This window comes from Lepidochelys kempii, chromosome 2, assembly GCF_965140285.1.
Source record: "Lepidochelys kempii isolate rLepKem1 chromosome 2, rLepKem1.hap1, whole genome shotgun sequence".
NCBI lineage: Eukaryota > Metazoa > Chordata > Testudines > Cheloniidae > Lepidochelys > Lepidochelys kempii.
Genome location: NC_136381.1, coordinates 111,232,790 through 111,254,163, shown reverse-complemented (window position 1 = coordinate 111,254,163; position 21,374 = coordinate 111,232,790). Strand labels below are relative to the sequence as shown.

The window sequence follows — 21,374 nt, the reverse complement described above, 5'->3', positions numbered from 1 at the left end:
CCTTTTTAAAAACCGGCATCACATTAGCTATCCTCCAGTCATTTGGTACAGAAGCTGATTTAAATGATAGGTTACAGATTTAAATGATAGGTTACAGTCCTGCAATTTCACATTTGAGTTCCTTCAGAACTCTTGGGTGAATACCATCTGGTGACTTATTGCTGTTTAGTTTACCAATTTTTCTAAAACCTCCACTAATGACACCTCGATCTGGGACAGTTCCTCAGATTTGTCACCTAAAACGAATGGCTCAGGCTTGGAATCTTCCTCACATCCTCCACCATAAAGACTGACGTGAAAAATTCATTTAGTTTCTCCGCAATGGCCTTATCGTCCTTAAGTGTATTGTATTATGTATTATGTTGTATTTTCATTTAAATTTAAATATTGGTTGTTACTATTTGTATTACTGTAGCACCTAGGAACCCGACTGGACCAGGACCTCTTTGTGTTAGGTGCTGTACAAATGCACACATGCACAAAAAGTAAGCTCTTTGGGGCAGAGCTCATTTAACAACCACATATGTAAAGAGGAGAAAAATGAATATTCCCCCGGAACAGCAGGCATAGTACATTCAGTAAATCAAGAAGCAGACTGAAGATTTAAAGAGAAAAATATAGGAAAGTTTTGAATCCCCCAGCCCAACACTAACTAGAACTTACCCTCATGCTTACAAATTCATCAGCTAGGTCAGGTTTCTACACAAGTTTGGGAGAATATATTGGGCTAGCATATTTGTAGTCGATTTCATTCATCAGCTTTATGGGACAAACCTAAGGTTACTGACAATTTTATGAACATTGGAGTATTTCTGCTGTCTGCAAAATGACTACCTCATCATCTTTATAGTATATTACTGATAGTCTTAACAGAAAAAAATTCTTTGCACTTTTATCGTTTTTGAAGGTAATGCTACCATAAACAAACAAAAAAAAAATCTAAAAATAGGATTGTAAAAGGTCATCAAAACTTGGTTCATGAGCTACTCTTAAGGGTTCCGGATTTACTCTTGTAAACACAATGCAAGCAATAGTTAAATCTTTTTTTCTTTTATAGCCATATTTCACATTTAAAGCTATGTAAGAAAACTATTTCAATGAGAACTAGTTTTCCTCTTAAAAGATGACTACTAAAAACTGGTATCTCAATCCCAAACACACCAGTCTCTATTATTAAAATCTTAATTCAAATGACAGGCAATAATAAATCAAAATCACAGTACAGGTCTCCTTTGGGTTTTCCAGTGTGCAAATTCGTTACTATAATCTGAGATAAAGTATCCCATTTAGTTCTACAAAGGGTTTCCTGACAACTTATAGAAACATCCTCTTCTGATTTTTTGTTCCCACATGTAGGAAGAGAACCTAGTGAACAAAAGGCATATTATACCAAAAGGATAGTGGGTCATTCTATACTCTGAATATTTAGAGTCAGTGTAAACATACTGATACAGTATATTTCATCAGCTTCCTACATCCTTCCCTCTAAAAAGCCCACTGGTTAAGTATTGGTGGAGGGGAGTGTTGGGCACGAAGGCAAACGCTAAGTGTACAAAATAATTTTTGAAACTAATTACTAACAGGGACAAAAAAAATGAGCTAAAGAAAAAGGTATGAAGAGTTAGGCAGTCCTTAAGGAAACTACTGAACACTAACCAGGACCAGACAAACACCAGAGATTCTGCAATAAATTTAAAAGCAAGGTTTGTTTTAGAAATAACTATCCACTATGATTTCTTTATCAGTGATATAGGGACAGGGTAGAGGAGTTAATACAATTCAGCTTTCAGTATTTTAAAAACTATTTTAAACAAAAATAATTACGTCAATGTTTTCATTTAAGAGAGAGTCTTCTATTATACATACATAGCCCAGTTAATTGTGTGTCAGTCTCCTCTAGGTAGAACCAATACAAGCCTTACTGCAGATATAGGCTCCCATAGATGGGGCCATTTCTACTGGATCTGCTTTTCACACAGTCAGCTAAAATGGTGCTGTAAATGGTTCCAGCTGCCAAAACAGTACATATACTACAGCTCACGCTCATTTTAATTCTTTTTGAGGGCTTGTTTGTGACTATTTGTAATCCATAAAAAAAGTTTTAGAAACAGTGGCTGCATGAGGTTATTGAATGTTTCATTTGCCCCTTCTTCCATCATACAGAACTTGGGGGGAGGGATAGCTCAGTGGTTTGAGCATTGGCCTGCTAAACCCAGGGTTGTGGGTTCAATCCTTGAGGGGGGCCATTTGGGTCAAAAATTGGGGATTGGTCCTGCTTTGAGCAGGGGGTTGGACTAGATGACCTTCTGAGGTCCCTTCCAACCCTGATATTCTATGATTCTACTAGGCATAAAAATACACTACAGGTTGTCATCCCATCATATTTCTAAAAAGAAGGGGAGATAATGGGAAATCTCCAGCCAATCTGGACATTGGCACCATGGATACGATAATCTAACTTGGGGTCCTCTCATCTACCTGTGATGGAATTCTGAATACCTAGAAGTCCTTGATGACAATCAGTTGCTCTATAATGAGCGTAGACCTTGATCTCATGGTATCAGAGTCTGTTTTCTGCTTCCAGATACCTACCTGACTTTGCAGTTTGCTGGAGGATGCTCTCCACTGCCTGCAACACATGGTAAGAGCAATACCATGGAGTGAGGACAGTCTCTCTCGAATTTAAGTATATAAAACAACATTCAGGCACTTAATAAGGGGCCTCCTTTCTATGAATGTTGAATACGTGTAGCTCCCATTGAAGAAAGGTTCCCATTGAAGTCATCAGGAGCAGACAGTGTTCAACACCTCTGTAAAATCAGGACCTCGTTTAGGTCCCTGACTTATGGTCCCCGAGATTGAAAATTCTGTCTCATGCATATAAAAAGTAGTACCACCAAATTCTGTCCCATATAGGACCTATGCCACACAACTCTTGAGCAAGCCCAATCAACTCTCAAAAGGGGTTCCAAGGTTTATCCCTATCACAACATTTCTTTCCAACACAGTCACAACATTTTCTCACCACTGAATAGTAATCTGGTGAAAATTAAGTATGATCTGCAGTCAAAAAAGCAAACAGGATGTTAGGAATCACTAAAAAAGGGATAGAGAATAAGATGGAGAATATCTTATAGCCCTTATATAAATCCATGGTACGTCCACATCTTGAATACTGCATACAGATGTGGTTCCCTCATCTCAAAAAATATACTGGCATTAGAAAAGGTTCAGAAAAGGGCAACAACAAAAAAAATAGGGGTTTGGAATGGGTCCCATATGAGGAGAGATTAAAGAGGCTAGGACTTTTCAGCTTGGAAAAGAGGAGTCTAAGGGGGGATATGATAGAGGTATATAAAATCATGAGTGGTGTGGAGAAAGTGAGTAAGGAAAAGTTATTTACTTGTTCCCATAATATAAGAACTAGGGGCCACCAACTGAAATTAATGGGCAGCAGGTTTAAAACAAATAAAAGGAAGTTCTTCTTCACTCAGCACACAGTCAACCTGTGGAACTCCTTGCCTGAGGAGGTTGTGAAGGCTAGGACTATAACAGGGTTTAAAAGAGAACTAGATAAATTCATGGAGGTTAAATCCATTAATGGCTATTAGCCAGGATGGATAAGGAATAGTGTCCCTAGCCTCTGTTTGTCAGAGGGTGGAGATGGATGGCAGGAGGAGATCACCTGATCATTACCTGTTAGGTTCACTCCCTCTGGGGCACCTGGCATTGGCCACTGTCAATAGACAGAATACTGGGCTGGTTGGACCTTTGGTCTGACCCAGTATGGCCATTCTCATGTTCTTATTTCCTTATTCCCCACATAGTAAGTTTTAAATCTAAAATTAATGTACGTGGCCATTTTTAAAAAAAAAAAACGGAGTGTGATGAACATTTCTTAATGGTCTTTTCCTCCATATCAGACCATTTCTCCCTTTCACAAAACCTCACCCTTCTTTTAAATGAGGGTTAAACAGATCCAGTGAAGGTCAGTGGTCTTCCTTAAATGCAACAGCTCTGCAACTGGACACCTAGTGAAACATTTCATTTACAGAAAGGAATTAGAAAGGAAGCCCTTCTGGCTCAGAAAAAAAGTAGAGCATATCTATACTTCACCTGAAGTTTCAATTTCCAGCTCCAGCAGATGAACATCCACCAGGTTTGATCAAACTAGAACACTAGAAATAGCACCATAACCACAATGACATGGGTGGGAGCATGGGCTAGCCACCAGAGTACCATGCTGTCCAAGACCCTAGGTACGTACTTGTGTGGCTAGCTCCTGCTACCACCTGCGCTACTGTAGCTACACTGCTCTTTTAAGCATGCTAGCTCAATCAAAGCTCGGTTGCATATGTCTATCTGAGCTGGAAAGGATCACTCCAGCTGCAGTGTAGACATACCTTTAGTCACCCATGTGTGTGGAGAGGGGGATTACATTATAGAATACCAGAGTAGTGAGGCATATTCTGAAGACCTAGTCCTCTCTGGCAATGACATAGCCGATGGCATACTCCATGTCTGGTACCTGCATTGAAAGAGCATTCCCAGACAACTCAGTTTTCATCTCGGCTGTCTTTGGAGAAACCAGACACCATACAACCCCCAGTCATCCTGTAACCTGGCACACCATCAAAGCGTTCTAATGCACAATTACTGTGCTTCACGCCTAGAGTTTTTTTTTTTTTTTTTTTTTGCTTTGACTAAAGAAAACCCCCACAATGGAATAAGAAACTTTTAAAAAAAAAAAAAAATCATGCTTGACAGAAGATCAATGTAGCAGAGGTGCTGGAGAAAAAAGAAAGCCAATGCTGTTTTGCATACACCTTCAAGCTTATTAGTGGCTTGTGGCTAAAGCTAGAGTGACCCTTCCCTTCAGATTAGTATTTGATATTATTACTGACCTCAGACCTTAGTCGCCTGGAGAGGCTATAGTTGTTTATCTGACGCAATAACTTAAACATACACAGACTGTATCTATCCATCCATCCATCTAAGCATTCCACTAGTATCTGCCTTGTGCCTTACAAACGGAAGCTGCATTCAAATATGAATAATCCACCAAGAAAGCACCCACTTGCTGCTTAAATGTATTAGCGCATGTACAGTTATTCATATGCTGACAAGCATCTGCACTTCGCCTCTACAAAGAAACCCACCAGCTTTTGTCAGTGAAGAGAGAAACACAAACTTGCCCAGAAACTTGAACACTGTCAGTCATTTTCCATTTTCAACCCAGCATGATAAAGCCTATTTAAGGAAGGATCGTGTATCACTGAATGAGCCCAGAAAAGCCAAATTTTATACTCTCCTCTGAAGGCATCACATCTTTCTTACTCAAGAAGAGAGAGCAAGAGTACTGAAAGACTGTGAAATCATTCCTTCAGTGGCCAAAGGGCTTAACGAAAAAGATGAAAAATAAACTCTTACCAATCTCAGCAACTTTTCTTTATTTTCACCTCCCCTCCCACTTCTGCCCACCTGCCTCCATTATGGGGTGAAGAAAGTTGCATGATGGGAACTTGACCCATAGCCCCCAAAGATCCCTGTGCAACTCATTTCTGCCCCACAACAATTTGTGAACATTTCCCAAGAGGCATTGTGTCAGATGGTGGCACATGGCACAGTGGGTTACCTACCCATGGTGCACCACACTTTGCATTGACACAAGCAGCCAAGCAAGCATGCGCATGAGAAATATGCTAACTTTGGCAGCTGTATGCAGACACAACTTGTGTTGACCAAAGTTTGTAGCATAGACATGGCCTCAGTATCCCGCTTTTATGGCGCCCTGGGTCTACACAGTTTGTTGTAGAGGTAAAGTGAACCCCTTAAGCATTCAAAAACCAAGTTCTCCTGAACAATGTGTTTGCCAACCTGTGTATTGTCATCTTGCTTCTAAAAACTAGCATTACACTTAAAATGACAGAACTCTTCCAGTTGAACCAAAGAGAAGAGACTTACCATTCACAGTCTTGAGACTCCCATTGATGCCGTCACCATGTTGCCTTTTCTGTGCATTTTTGAATTCCTTTAGAGATAAGTAAAGGACCTTTCGTACCACCCTCTCTTCTGACCATGGAATCCCATCACTGTCATCCTAGAGAAAATAATAATGGAAAGGAAACATTTACTGGAAGGATCTAAACAAATGCATTCAAAAGATATCCTCTATCTAGACCAGAGGTGGGCAAACTATGGCCCGCAGGCCACATCTGGCCCACGGGATCATCTTGCCCGGCCCCTGAGCTCCCAGTCGGGGAGGCTAGCCCCTGGCCCCTCTCCCCCGCAGGTACACCACCGCACGGGCAGCGTGGCTTGCGCCCGCCCACCTCCCAGGCTTTCCAATAAGCCGGTCCTGCTGCTCTGAACAGCATGGTAAGGGGACCGGGGGGGGGGGAGGGATATGGGGCAGGAGGTCCCAGGGATCATGGGGCGGTTGGATGGGGCGGAGGTTCAGGCAGGGGGTTGGATAGGTGCTGGAATCCCGAGGGGTCCTGGGGCGGGGGGGCAACAGGGAGCGGGGGGGGGTTGGGGGTCCCGGGAGGGGGCGGTCGGGACAAGGAGTGGATGGGGGGGTTGTTGAATGGGTTGGGGGTCCCAGGGGGCCTGTCAGGGAGCAGGGGGGGTTGGATAGGGGTTGAGGCAGTCAAGAGACGGGGGGGGGGTTGCATAGGGGGTGGGGTTGGATGGGTCGGAGGTTCTGAGGGGGGCAGTCAGGGGGCGGGAAGTGGATAGGGGGCGGGGGCCAGGCTGTTTGCGGAGGCACAGCCTTCTCTACCTGGCCCTCCATACCATTTCACAACCCCGATGTGGCCCTCAAGCCAAAAAGTTTGCCTGCCCCTGATCTAGACAAAGAAATTATAAAGAATAAAAACTGTGTAGCATGCAAACCCCATATAATTTGAACATCAGAGGCATTAACACATGACAGGAACATGGCAATCAAACCATTAGTCCATCTAATCCATTATTCTGCTCCTAGCAATAGCCAATATCAAGTACTATAGAAGAAGTACAATTTATTTTTAAATCCCTATAATGAACCCTACTGCACAGAGAAATTTATCACAGCCAGGAAATATTCCCCCATTCTCAGAGACCGGTAAAAGTAGAAACAACACTGAACTGAGCTGCAGAAAACATTTAAGTAAATACAGTGTACCAACGTAACATGTTGTCATTTATGTGCCTCAATATTTTATATACTGATGCAATATCAACTGCTCACTGGCATAGCAGTGTATCTGGATTATAGTCGTACAATACATTTGACTACAATGAAGTTACTGTGGTTTAATATCAGAGTAGAGCAACGTGGAATTTGGCCTGTGGAGCATATTGCTTTCTAAGTGACTTTTAGGAGACAAATACTGTATTACAAAAAGGAATACTAGCGTATGTAATATTTGATAGTTGCTTTAGTTAAAAAGATTAGTGCCCTGCAAAATTATTTCCCTTAAGCTTTTAGCATTCTAATCAGTGTAGTTAGAAAATTGTTCTAAGGGCATATGTAGAAGTAAGGTAAGTCTTGCTGCATCTCATTTTCTTACACTCTAGCTTCCCTGTTGTGGTCTCAGGACTTTTACTATCATAATTTATGGTTTCTAGCCCTAGAATTCCTCAAGGGCTGTGTCCCTGCCAAGTGGGAAGATTAGAGTTTTCTGGAGAGCCCTTGTTTACGCAAGCATACCCCACTGCACTGCCACACTTCACTGAGAAACCAAAACACCACTATCAATGATCCACTCCAGAGGGCAATAGGGTTTACATTGTGTGAGAGAAGCGGCCAACAACATTAACTTTTTTAAAATAAACTTATTTTAGGGGGACTATCAACACCTTTTCTTAGCTACACCAGTGAGTTATTTGAGGCTGGGAGGAGCCTATTGAATGCTAAGCATACATCTTTTCCTCCCAATTGCCTGACTGATTACTTGACCAAAATATACATATATGAAGGCCAAACAAGGACTACAGTGAAAAAAGTTAGCATCCTGACAGCAGGATGTTCCTCTCACACTAGGGACATGCTACTATACTACAAACAAACACAGAACTATGCCCAGATAGCTTTTGGAATATATGGAACTTCAAGCCAAGAAAGCAGGACTTTGTAATTGAACTGAAACATTTATGGAAAAATTCTCTAGGCAAGTACTTTAAAGAGAATGGTGATCTCAATTGCCCCGACAACAGATGTTTACATAAATTGAATTTCAGTTTGCCATTTTCCTACCAATACAAATTCAGTCCACACTTTTCTCCTCTCCCCTACTAGGCATGACCAGAACTGGCAGAGTGAAGACAGTAATCAAATTGGAGGTTTCCACGCTATATGTAATTTTAATAAAGATTAGCAGGATTGTCAGTTGTATTTTTCTGACACACCAACACATACTGAAAGTAAACTACAGTAGGGACCGCTTCTGATATAGAACAATGTTGACAACAAAAGTTTGCCATCACTGCTGGCAGTGTCCTGACCTCTCAGTTAGTTAGATGAGAAAAGCATGATGATTTAATTAAGAGTTTTCCCTTCAGTGGTAAAGGTATTTTTGCTCAGTTAGAAAAAAGGCCATAACATCTAATGCATTTGTCTGAGTTTATCAATTTAGTGTTTATAACATGAAGAGTCTACTGTTTCCTTAAAAATGTTAAATTGGTATTTGTACATGAGGCTACACAGATGACTGGGGCAAGGAAAAATGTGGTGTGCTCTAAAATGGTACTTCAAATATGGCCTGAGGACATTACCTATGAGTTGTGATGCCATGGTCGAGTTACATGGGTCATCCAAACAAGAAACAACAAAAACGTTATCACCCTACACGGTTATATATTTTGTTTAAACTAAAGATACGAAACAAATAAGAATTCATAAATAAGTCAAGGAACTCCCTGGTGCCTTTTTCTTAGATCCACCGACTGTAATGGAGAAACCACTGGTAAAAACTGCTTGGCTTCCACTTCTCCCTCCTACCCCCACCCCAGCAATTGCAATGCCCCTGGAGTCCTGAAATTCACTTGGAAACTACAGCAAGGGCCTGTACTGATCCTGGCAGATAAAAATGCAGCTTTTCTAAATTCAAGAAATCCTACTGAAATCCACTTAACCATGATATGGAAACTGACTACCACTGAAAGAACATGGCAGCATATTTTGTTCCAATACCCGCAAAGTGAAATTTGCTGACAGTGATCTTTAAAATATTCCTGGCACACACTGATCAGAGAGCAGAGTGCAACTGAGTGAGTGACCTATGAAATGTACAGTATATTCTCCGGAACATCTCAGTTACAGACACAATTCAAGAGGAGGTAGTAAAGGAAAATCTGAAGAGAGAGGCATGTCTAACCTACTTTACTTAGGTTTAAACAATTCACTTTTTTAAAGCTACTAAAACATGTAGATCAACGGTTTTGTCCTTCTCCTCCTACAAAGTACTATAGACCCAAAAGAGGCCCTGGTAGAATTTTTACCAAGACATAGTGCCATCGCACAGTGAAATTTGTTTGTTATTGTTTTTAAGTTGGAAGCCACAGCCTTACCACAGAACATTCTCTGGGAACCTCACACCTGTTGAAGGACCTGACGAGCAGTAGTTCCATCAGAGAACAAAGGGGTCCCAAAAATTAGCAACAACTATAGCTCTCTGCAACCACTAAAGCTGTAAGTTTCAGAGTAGCAGCCGCGTTAGTCTGTATTTGCAAAAAGAAAAGGAGTACTTGTGGCACCTTAGAGACTAACCAATTGATTTGAGCATGAGCTTTCGTGAACTACAGCTCACTTCATCGGATGCATCCGATGAAGTGAGGTGTAGCTCACGAAAGCTCATGCTCAAATCAATTGGTTAGTCTCTAAAGTGCCACAAGTACTCCTTTTCTTAAAGCTGTAAGATTACATTTCACATTATTACAGAGCAATCTTCTCCTTTGTGTAACTGTAGAACCAAGACGAATCATGCTGGCTTAATCTTCACACCACAATAGTGGCACTTGCTATTTATATGCCCCAGAAGGAGGGTGTCTCCACAACCAGAACTTCCACCCACCCAGAGTCCTACCCACACTGCAATATGAGAAGGCCACAACTAAGCAGCCACCCCACTTCAGTAAAGACTTCAATTTCACCAATACAGTATCCTCCAAGAACAGCAAAATAAGAGACCAAGCCATTGCCAATAATCATGGTTGCACATCTCCATATCTTAAAAAAGCAATAAAAATATATCATCATCATAAGCTACGTTTCCCCTCAGGCATCCAATATAAAAGCAGACCGGAGGGAGAAAGCAGCTGACCTGGAACCCAACTGCATTCTTTCAGCTAGCAAATTCCAACTCTTGACACATTTAGTTATAATTGCACAGGTTATATGAGGTTTGCCTCATAACATCAGTGAAGAAAGACTTGCCGAATTTCTCACTTTGTATGCTACCAGTTAATTGGGTTAGTTATACTCACCTGACAAAATAGTGTACGTGTGCATTAAAAACCATTTTGGAATGCCTTATAGTGAAAGACTCAAGGAGCTCAATTTAGTTATCTTATCAAAGCTATGGCTAAAGGTTGACTTGATCAGAGTCTAAAAGTAACAGAAACAGAAATGTGATAAGAGATCTAGCAGACAAAAATGTTCAAGATGTAATGGCTGGAAGCTGAACCTAGTCAAATTTAGACTAGAAATAAGGTGTAAATGTTTTAACATGGAGGGTAGCCAACCATTGGAACAATGTACCAAGGATTGTGGTGGATCCTCGATTTTAAAATTTCCAATAATGAAGTTTGGATGATGATGTTAAAAAAAAATGCTCTGTTTCAAACAAAAATTAAATAGGTGCAAATCCTATGGCTCGTGTTAATCAGGAGGTCAGGCTAGATCACAATGTTTCCTTCTGACCAATGTTCCTCTAATTTTTGACAGCACGCATGCACAAAAAATTTCTTCTGTGCAAATTTTTGTGTGCACGGTGTTTCACCATGTGTGCGGGGTTTAGGATCTGTGCGCACACACACATGCACAGCTTAAAGGGAACAGTGCTTCTGACCTTATAATATATAGTTAATTTTATTTATAACTGAAGTAGTTCAAGTCCCAACAGATCACAGAGTTAAAATGCTAATTGCAGAATTTCTTTTAAATTGTTACAAAAAAATTAATTTATTTTCCTCATCTGTTAAACAGTTTCGGGAGGCTTGGCATCACACATGTAGTATCTAAACATCAGGTACCAAAGTGCCTGCTAGTGGCAGATTGCTGAATACAATATGGAAGAAGAAAATACATCATTCCCTATGATTTGGCACACAACCCTCTACCAGCCAGAGATGAGTAGCAAGCTTCTGTAGAACTCTGAGCTCTGCTAAATGTACCAAGGACAACCCTGTTCCAAGGTAACTAGTTTGTAAATTTTTCTTTATTTGTAAAATTTCATACTCACTGTTTTTGAAGCTAAGTGACAAACTATTGTCATATACAAATCATTTTAAAGTGGTTTTATTTTAAATTCTTTACCTGTGCCACTCTGCACCTCACTATGCAACCAGAGCTTACAATTTGTTCACTGTGGGTGAAACTCAACCCTGTGCAGAGGTCCTGCACAAGGACTATGCACCACTTAAGCTCCATTTTGAGAACTGAAGTGGTGCATAGGCCCTCAGTACAGGGTTGAGTTTCACCCTTTTGAATGCTACTACTTTACAAGCACCAAAAGCACTATTACTTTTGCTTCTGTATTCATTCAACAGATACCACATTCTCAGGCTCGGCCTAGCCTTTAGTAAATAGTTCATATGGTAAAAAAGCAGCTGAAGCAAAGGCAAATGCACACAACACAGAAGGCTATTTGTTTTACTTTACAGAAATAGTTTAACTGCAAGGATGGCTTTATTTAAAGAGTCAGGACTTTGTAAGGTACAAGGATAGTTATAGACACGTAGGTTATGACTCAGTATGTCTGGCATATTTCCAGTTCTCTTGGGTCTTTCCCCAGCAAGCTCTTCTTGACCCCATTTTTCATGCCAAGTGGCAATCAGCAAAACAATAAACAAATCCAATCAAACAAAAAAAGCCTAGCGCAGGACCCAGCAGTTGGTAAAGATTACCATGGCACCCACTGCATTAAATGAATATGCTTTCATAGTATGGTAGTCCCAAGGGGGTCCTCCCAAAGATAAGAAGGTCACTCTGAAGTAATGGGAAAAATACGCCACAAGTTTCGGTCCTTTCCTCAGAGATATTTTTGAACGATATCTATTTAAAAGATGCAAAAAGAAAAGGAGTACTTGTGGCACCTTAGAGACTAACCAATTTATTTGAGCATGAGTTTTCGTGAGCTACAGCTCACTTCATCGGATGCATACCGTGGAAACTGCAGCAGACTTTATATACACACAGAGAATATGAAACAATACCTCCTCCCACCCCACTGTCCTGCTGGTAATAGCTTATCTAAAGTGATCATCAAGTTGGGCCATTTCCAGCACAAATCCAGGTTCTCTCACCCTCCACCCCCCACACAAATTCACTCTCCTGCTGGTGATAGCCCATCCAAAGTGACAACTCTCTACACAAGTACTCCTTTTCTTTTTGCGAATACAGACTAACACGGTTGTTACTCTGAAACCTGTCATTTAAAAGATGGTTTTCTTGCTGGCTAAAATATGAAAGAATCTGCCTTCGGCATGAATAGTAGAGTGAATTTTTTGGGAGAACGACTGGATGCCAACACACTTTTTCCCCCTCATTAGGGGACTGAAACGGAAGTATTTGTTTACTAAATAAATGGAACCCTGTGACAAATTTTAACAAAGACGCAGCGAGGACAGCAATTACACATTTGAAAAACAAAAGGGGAAGGATGGTCTAATAGTTAAACTTTGCTTCTATTCCCAACTCTGCCACTAAGTTTCTGTGCAACTTTGGGCAAGTTATATAACTTCACTGTGCTTCAGATTTTCCATGTGTGTAATCGGACTATAACGCTTTTGTTCAGGTGTGTTGTGAGTGAATTCGGTAACGTTCATACAGCACAGAGATTGTCATGGGAAAGTCTGCTACTTTACATGCCCTGTTTATCTGCTTAATTCAAGTTAGAGGCCTTCACTGTTTTCAGTTTATATATATATTTGCAATACATATATAAAATTATATAATTTTACTCTTTCATTTTTATTGTAAGATCGGGGTTTGTGAAATATTGCAAATTGACAACCCTGGAGATCAGTCCTCCATGTACAGCATAAAACTCCCCTTACTGTCCAAACAATGTCCCTAAACCCTCTTCTGGAGTAACAACTTCTGGACATGAAAGTTTAGTTCCGTCCTCACGCCCAATAAACCACTGTGCTCAGCACAGACTAGCAAGAGAAGTTACATCTACAGCACAGGTATGTGAAGCCAGGCTTTTTAGAGCTTTTCATTACTCTACAACACAGCTATTTAAAGTGAAACTTTCAACACATTCTAGTAGCAATCATTCAGTCTAGATTTTCTATAGTTAAGTGCTATATATTATGCTTAAATAGAGCTATATTCAGTTTGCAAGGCGTTATCCCTAATTTTTATTGTTTACTAGTTTCTACCAAACTCTCTGAATAAAATTCATACTGAATATTTAACTTTTTTTTTAGCAAGTTTAACTATCCAGAGGATGCAAGGGTTGCTCATTTAAAACAAACTTTTTATAGAAATACAGTGCAAAAAGTAAAGCCTTCTGAAAGAGTTAAATTGATGAAGATTGATAAGGCTTTATGAATACAGATTTCTGCCTGCTCAGAAACCTAACATCCTGTCTAATGTAGGAAAATAGCTAACATTTTTTATTGTGACCTAGCACATTGTCAAATATGACTTTGCACCTAACAGACAGTCTAACATTAAAAATGGCTTATGTATTCTATGACAAGCAGCTACAGTCATTCATGGCCAACTGCCATTGTTTAAAATAGGGGTGGGCAAACTTTTTGGCCTCAGGGCCACATCTGCGAATAGAAATTGTATGGCGGGCCACGGAGGCTCACAAAATTGGGGTTGGGGTGAGGGAGAGGCTGGGGGCTCTCGTTGGGGGTGAGAGTTTCGGGGTGGGGCTGGGGATGAGGAGTTTGGGGTGCAGGAGGGTGCTCCGGGCTAGGATCAAGGGGTTTGGAGAGTGGGGGGGAGGGGAGAAAATCAGGGCAGGGGCGTGGGGAGAGGCTCAGGGGTGCAGGCTCCGAGTAGCGTTTACCTCAAGCAGCTCCTGGAAGCAGAAGCATGTCCCTTCTCCAGCTCCTATGCGGAAGCACAGTCAGGCAACTCTGCACGCTGCCCAGTCCGCAGGCACTGCCGCCGCAGCTCCCATTGGAGCGCCCAGGAGCCAGAGCGGGGCCATGTCGCGGCTTCCAGGAGCCATGTGGAGCGGACCCCGACCGAGCACCCCAGCTGGAGCGCCAGAGCGGGGCTGAGCTGCATGGAGCAGCTCCCGATCCAGTGCCCCAGCTGCAGCTCACTGGTTGGCTTAAAAAGGCTTGCGGGCTGGATCCAACCCGCGGGCCGTAGCTTGCCCACCTCTGGTTTAAAAGGTTTTAAACTGTGTTTACATCAGGTGCAATATGTGTTGGCTAGCATGGAGGGAATTCTCTCTATTAGTAGTACGATTAGCATTTAGTGCTTTAGGTATTTAGATTTTCGCCCCCCCCCCCCCCCCCCTAGAAAATTTCCTGTCAATTTTTCCTTTAAGACCTTCTGGTACGAGGCAGGTCTTGTAGACTAGGTATGGTGTTAATTTGGAGGAGAACCCTCTTTTCATGATTGGTGAAGAGGGGGGAAAAGGGAAAACAAAAATCTTCCCTTCTGTCTGCCCACACGAGGCTACTAAGAGGGAACACTACTTCACATCTTTTCTACTACAGTTCCCATTCCTGGCAACCTACACTCTTGGTCCTGCTCTACACTTAAAAATTAAGATTGACCTAACTTGGTCGCTCAGGACTGTGAAAAACGTTGTGGCTGGACGGCTGTAGTTAAGTTGATCTAGCCTCTGATGTCGACACACCAGAGTCTTCTGTCAAACTAGCTATCAGCTCTTGAAAAGGTGGATTAACTACATCGACAGAAAGGCCCCTTCCACCGATGTAAGAAGCATCTACACTAGTGTTACAACTGCTCAGCTGCAGCATCATAACAGTGCCATGGTAGTGTAAACATGGCCCCAGAGAATATATAGGTGCTTCAAAGTACATCTCTCTCTCTCAGGTCTCACACATGAGCTGCATGGCAGATAAAACGCCACATGGTTTTGTGTAATGAAAGAACTTAAGAAGGTTTGAGTCTGATTTACTTAATCTTGTGCATATAACCATACAGTGATGGAGGGGAATAATATATTTAAAAACCTTTTTCTAAGTACAAGTTACTAGTGATTTTGGGCACATCAAATTTTTGGGTGCCTACCCTGAAATACCTTGAAGAAGCCCCGTTTTCAGGGGGCAACTCCAGTTGCATTTCATATAAAAGTCAGACCTCTCTTTTAAAAAAAAGAAAAAAAAAGTTTCTCAAAATAGGCACCCCAAAACTGAGGTAAAAAATAGGCACTCCAAAATCATTAGACATTTTAAAAAATTTTGGCCTTAAAATGTTAAAAATCCATTTAGTACTGGCTCCATGGGTAACTCATTCTTTTATAAACATTCAGTGCCCTCAGCAATGGTTTTGCAAATCTAGGAAAGTAGAACATCTAGGAAAGTATACAAAAACATATTATGGGGGGGGAGGGATAGCTCAGTGGTTTGAGCATTGGCCTGCTAAACCCAGGGTTGTGAGTTCAATCCTTGAGCAGGCCATTTAGGGATCTGGGATAAAAATGGAAGATTGGTCCTGCTTTGAGCAGGGGGTTGGACTAGATGACCTCCTAAGGTCCCTTCCAACCCTGATATTCTATGATTCTATAACTGTTGTTCTTGTTGGTCTACCAAGGTAAATATTTGAAGAAATAGTAAACCCAAATTAATTTACACTAACATCAGTTTTGAAGTTTTCATTTATCAAATTAGAACAGAACTTCAGATGTGTCTTTCATCTGGCCATAGTTTGCCTGGATGCTATGACATACTAAAAATGCATTTACAATGTAATGATCATTTTGCACCCAGAAGGAAGGAGTTCAGACTTCAACTTAAACAAAGCAACACACACAAACAAGTCTCAAAAGAAGTTTCTGGGTTTTTTTTCCAGTGGCCAGCAGATGGGAGGGAGAGACAGAAAAGCAAGATAGGATGACAACATTACTGTAACCTTAATGGCAGTGAAAGCAGTACAGAAGGAATTCAAGAGATTAAAGTCACTCTGATGTCTAATACTTTAAAAAATAAAATTTCAAAACAGTATGGCTGTTTTCATTCAAACTGCCTTTAAACCCTGTATACATCATTGTATTCAGATGGAAAAATACTCCTGTTTATATTCTTAATTCCACCACAATACTAAAGGATCACCACCCACCAAAACCTAGAATGACCTACATGTCAGGAAATAAAGCTGTACGATAAATATAAATGAGAGCTTCTTTATTTTATTTTATATTTTTAAGGATACCACCCCACAATACTATTCATATGAAAAAAAATCACTTTTAGCACAGTGTCAGTCTTTTACAGGATTATTGCTTGAAACCAGTTTATATCTGATCAAAAGCTTATTGGATTTGGGTTACAGGACATTTGTCTTTAAATCAAGAATGTCCCCTAAAATACAGGATGGTCAGTCACTTTATCTGCAACTGTGGGACCTGCACACACATACATTTCTCTTCTCCCTCCCTCCCAGTACTGAAGCAAAATAATGAAATGAAAAGCAACAGTTCCAAAATAGAGAGAGTAATCAAATTAAAATGAAACTGACAGCACACACTCATACACAGCAAATATGACTTCTATGAAACACCATAAAATAATGCGGACTGGTCTTTGATTACAGACTATTAAATACTACAGCTGAAATCGGATTGTGACCTGTTGAAAAATCATTTATTATGTAACAACTCTGACAGTGTGACTCTCTGGCCACCAACAGAGTCTTTATAAAAATCTGCTGGGGAGCTGCCAGTTCAGCTCTTTGCACTTGGGGAAGGTGGGACATCTGAGCCAGCAGTCAAGGCAGCCACATGTGCTGTGACATCCATAGCCCTTCACCTTTGTGGTTAAATGGTACAGCCCACGAATAAAGCAGGAAGGAAGGAAAGATCAAGAATGCTTTGCCTCTCCAGTTAAAAATTGCTGCTTGGAACTGGGAGATTCCACATTCTACATATTCTCTCGGCCTTTGTGCTCTAATTAAAGCTCTTCACTGAGCACATCTCTGCACACAGTACATAGAATGCAGCGGGAAAGCGTATAAAGTAGCTCCAGATAATTAAGCTCAAGCATCTTGTTCCTAATGAATTTCATTTGGATTCAGCTCTGATTTCTTATAGTTTTCAAGCCACACAGTATGCAACTATGCTAACAACCACAATAAAAAGTGATCTTTACATTTCAGAGGTTTTACAAATCGTAGGTGTGAGCTTTCCTGAACTCAGCCCAAACTTGCTGCATCCAATTACCGTCAGACTGAAGAACCCTCAGAATAGAATGCCTGACCCTTAACTCATGAAGTTGTAACCTTTGTCATGTGCCAAAAGCAGCAGTATAATTACAGCAATAACAGACCACAACAAAAATTAAAATGGCTTGGAAGTCCATTTAAATGCATCTTCTCCACTGTTCTTGCTAGTCATTATTTTAAAGGGACCTAAAGATGCACTAGGCACTTCACAGCGCCTGTAAGGCCACTGCAGATCAGATCAGGGATATTGGACATCTTCGAGGGCTGGGCAACATTAGAGAAGTTGCACCAGTGAAACTAAATCTATTCACAAGTACAACACTTCTAGAGTAGACCAGCCCTATGGTTAATAATTTCTCTCTGTTTTTAAGGACATTCAACTATGTAAGAACATGAACAAGAAAACTAAGGCTTTGTCTATACCAAAAAAGCCAGTACAGGTTATATCAGGTCCCCAAATGCAACATGTTAAATAGGCAAAAGGACTTTTTTGCCGTGATAATTGTGTCTACACTAGGGCTTTTGCCAGCCCAGCTATGTTGGTTAGGGGTATGATTTTTTTTTCCCCACACCCCTAACCAACACAGCTATGCCAACGAAACTTTTGCAGAGTCAGCCTAACTCAGCCACAAGAAATCCCTTCCCTTGTCAAACATTTCTAGGCTTAGGCTTCTCGCCTTCCAATTAGTCCACAGGATCTCTCTCATTCAGGAAGTCACCAGGATTAAGATGAGGTAAAAGCCTTCTTTTCATAGAATATCAGGGTTGGAAGGGACCTCAGGAGGTCATCTAGTCCAACCCCCTGCTCAAAGCAGGACTAATCCCCAATTTTTGCCCCAGATCCCTAAATGGCCCCCTCAAGGATTGAACTCACAACCCTGGGTTTAGCAGGCTAATGCTCAAACCACTGAGCTATCCCTCCCCCCTACTTTTGCTCCTACTATAGATAGTTACAGGGGTGAACTAAACCATTCTGAGACTACTTCAGATACATCTTCCCCTCTCAAGACTTTTAGACCTGTCTACACTTCAAATTTTCACCAATTTAACTAAACTGTTTTCTAAACTGATGCAGTTAAACTGATGCAACCTCCTTGTGTGGACATTCTTACACTGGTTTAAGAGTGTTAATATTTAGTTAGTTAATTTGGTAACCAACGGAGTTCTTGTGGGCAACTTAGTTCCTTGTACATGTTCCCAGGTAGCTGAACACTCTTTAAAACAGGACTAAACGGCTTAACATAGGGCTGGTAATAAACCCAATTAAGTTAAATCAACATGAACCACTCACACTAATTTAACATACATACTTAACTGAACTGCTTAGGTTAGTGCACTCTCTGTGTGAAGACCAGGCCTTATGTCTGGAGGAGGCCAAGGATGTGTCTACACAGCAAAGAAAACAAACAAACAAAAAAACCAACAAGGTGGAGCCTTGGTCAACTGACTTCGGCTTGAGGAGCTTGAACTGCAGGACTACAAACAACTGTGTGAACACGATGGCTGATCCTGGACTCTGAAACCTAGTGACGGGGAGGGCTCAGAGACCAGGCTCCGAGCCCAGGCTCCAGCCCGAACCTGAACGTTTAATACTGCTATTTACAGCCCTGTAGTTCAAGCACCATGAGCCCAAGCCAGTTGACCCAGGTTCTGCAACTCACTGCCACTTTTTTGCACTGTATAGACATACCCTTACAGTCTTTCAGGAGATAAGGGCTTGCACACACCAACAGCAAAGAGGTATGGTCTCTACTTTCAAATTTGTGTTCTGACTTTCAATAACTTTCCAATAGGCAAGACACTGTCATGCAGTGTTCCAGGAAAACTCATAACTAAATAAAAAGGCATCTGCTCCACAGTTTGTCACCTAGCGACTATTCAGTGAATCTGTCCAATAACTTCCAGAAGTACAGCAGAGCATCTACCCCAATTAATTCAGGCTAAAAAGTTATAAAGGCACATACCGAGTACTGCATTCACGGCACCTTACTAGGTATGCTAAAGCTAAGTACTTCAAAATATACTAAGGTACAGAGTCATGCTATTAGATGTTTAAAAAGCTGACAAATGCATATGCAGCTCCTCTTACTAGGCATTGCCATATGTGATCTGCAGTGATCAATATATTTTAAAACAATGGAAGCAGGAGTAGCTGAAAGCCACAGGTATCACTGAGGCAGCTGAAGTGATGAAATCAGTGATGACACCTTTTTTAAAAAGAAAAACTAGAAAAAGCGTGGAGCTTTCTGAAGGGAACAGGTTCTTCTATCTGCATGGAAAGACATTTTAGTGCACAGATAGTTCACAAAATGTAGCTATTTGGTAGAGTTGGTAAAAAAAATAAAAAGACCTCTCCATGAAGATTTTTCAACCAGCTTATTATGGACTAGGCATGCCTTTTGAAAAATTTCAAATGTCAATGAAATTTTTTTTAAAAATGCATGAACTTTTTGCTGCATTTTTTAACCAACTCTGCTCTTTCAGAATATTGAGAAGTAAACCTAATACAAAATGTCTAAAAAAAATTATTATTTCCAACCCTGCTTTTGGAGTGAGTTAAGTGTCATAAAGACCACAAAATGCAAAACAAATTTCTCAGCTTTACAAGAACTGGTTTGTTTATCATTCTTCTACTCTCCTTTCTCCATCTCTAGCTGATCAATGGAAACTTTTAAACTTTACCAAAGTTATCAGAGGCACATCAAAGATAACCATTATGCTTTCAAGTGCACTAACTGACATTTTAGCACTTACAAATACTTTTACCTTAAATTGAGCAGTAAAGCACAAAGATGAAGATGAGACTTGCTTCAACTCCTGTTGGAATTCCCCACATTTTAAAGGGGGGTGATTTTCAAAGTCTTTTTTTTTTTTTCCCCATAGAGAGGGCTTCAGATTATATCAAACTACAAACATAATGCACTTCAAATATTTAAACATGTCACAAACTTAAGAGCTTTTCCATAAAAGTTGTAAATGGCATCACAGCTATAACTCTCAAGCTTCTAAGATTTAATGAATTATGCAACTGCTGTCAAAAGTCAAACTGCAGTCTAAGCATTGCTATTTTCAAGCTACAGGTATTTAAAAATCCACAAATATATTATGAACCACATGGTGCAAAGTGAAAGAACAACATGTTAAAGACCTTACAGGTGTGTGTTTGTTTTTGGTTGGCTAGTTTTTGTGTTAGGCTTTCTAAGTCAAAATAAAACACAAGAAAAACTGAGTTAGTTTATTTCAGGTTTTCCTATAGTGCCCATCATCACAGGATCCACATTACTGTTGTCACAATAACCTTAATGTGCTCTGTTATATCAGCTATATAAAATTCCACTCTTTGGATACTGATGTGTAGTACATAATCTATGAGGGCCCAATTCCAGCCATAAATCACCCAATTAATCCCTCCAATTTCAGAGGAGCTCCTCGAGTAAGGATTGCAGGATTGGATCCATTTACTCCATTACAATTAGATATTTGCACAGTTGTATTCTTTTTCTGTTAGAGCAATCCACATTCAATCCTGATATTAATTTTAATTTTCTCAGTGCACTAAATAACAGGGTTTTAACTATTTAATTCATTTTTGGATCTATTTTAGGGTTTTATAATGCCTCCCATCCCCACAGAATTGCAGCGCAAAAGATGCCTTTTGAACAGGTTTGTTTATACCCCGTACGGCAGAAATCAAATATAAAACATTACAAATCCAAGAAGCAACAGCCAAATACAATACACAGCAGACAGTAATGGAAAAGTATTAAACATGACAAACCCAGTACCCCTGAAA

At 40.6% G+C, this 21,374-nt stretch overlaps 1 protein-coding gene across 3 annotated transcripts in view; it reads right to left on the bottom strand.

The window, feature by feature from the left end:
* The window catches only part of JARID2 (jumonji and AT-rich interaction domain containing 2), a 307,495-nt gene that overhangs the window by 174,594 nt on the left and 111,527 nt on the right, over nt 1–21,374 (bottom strand). For all 3 annotated transcript variants that reach the window (XM_073331951.2, XM_073331952.2, XM_073331950.2), the window contains exon 2: nt 5,965–6,100. In XM_073331951.2, the coding sequence (XP_073188052.1) occupies nt 5,965–6,100 (136 nt within the window). The remainder of the gene's footprint in view (nt 1–5,964; nt 6,101–21,374) is intronic.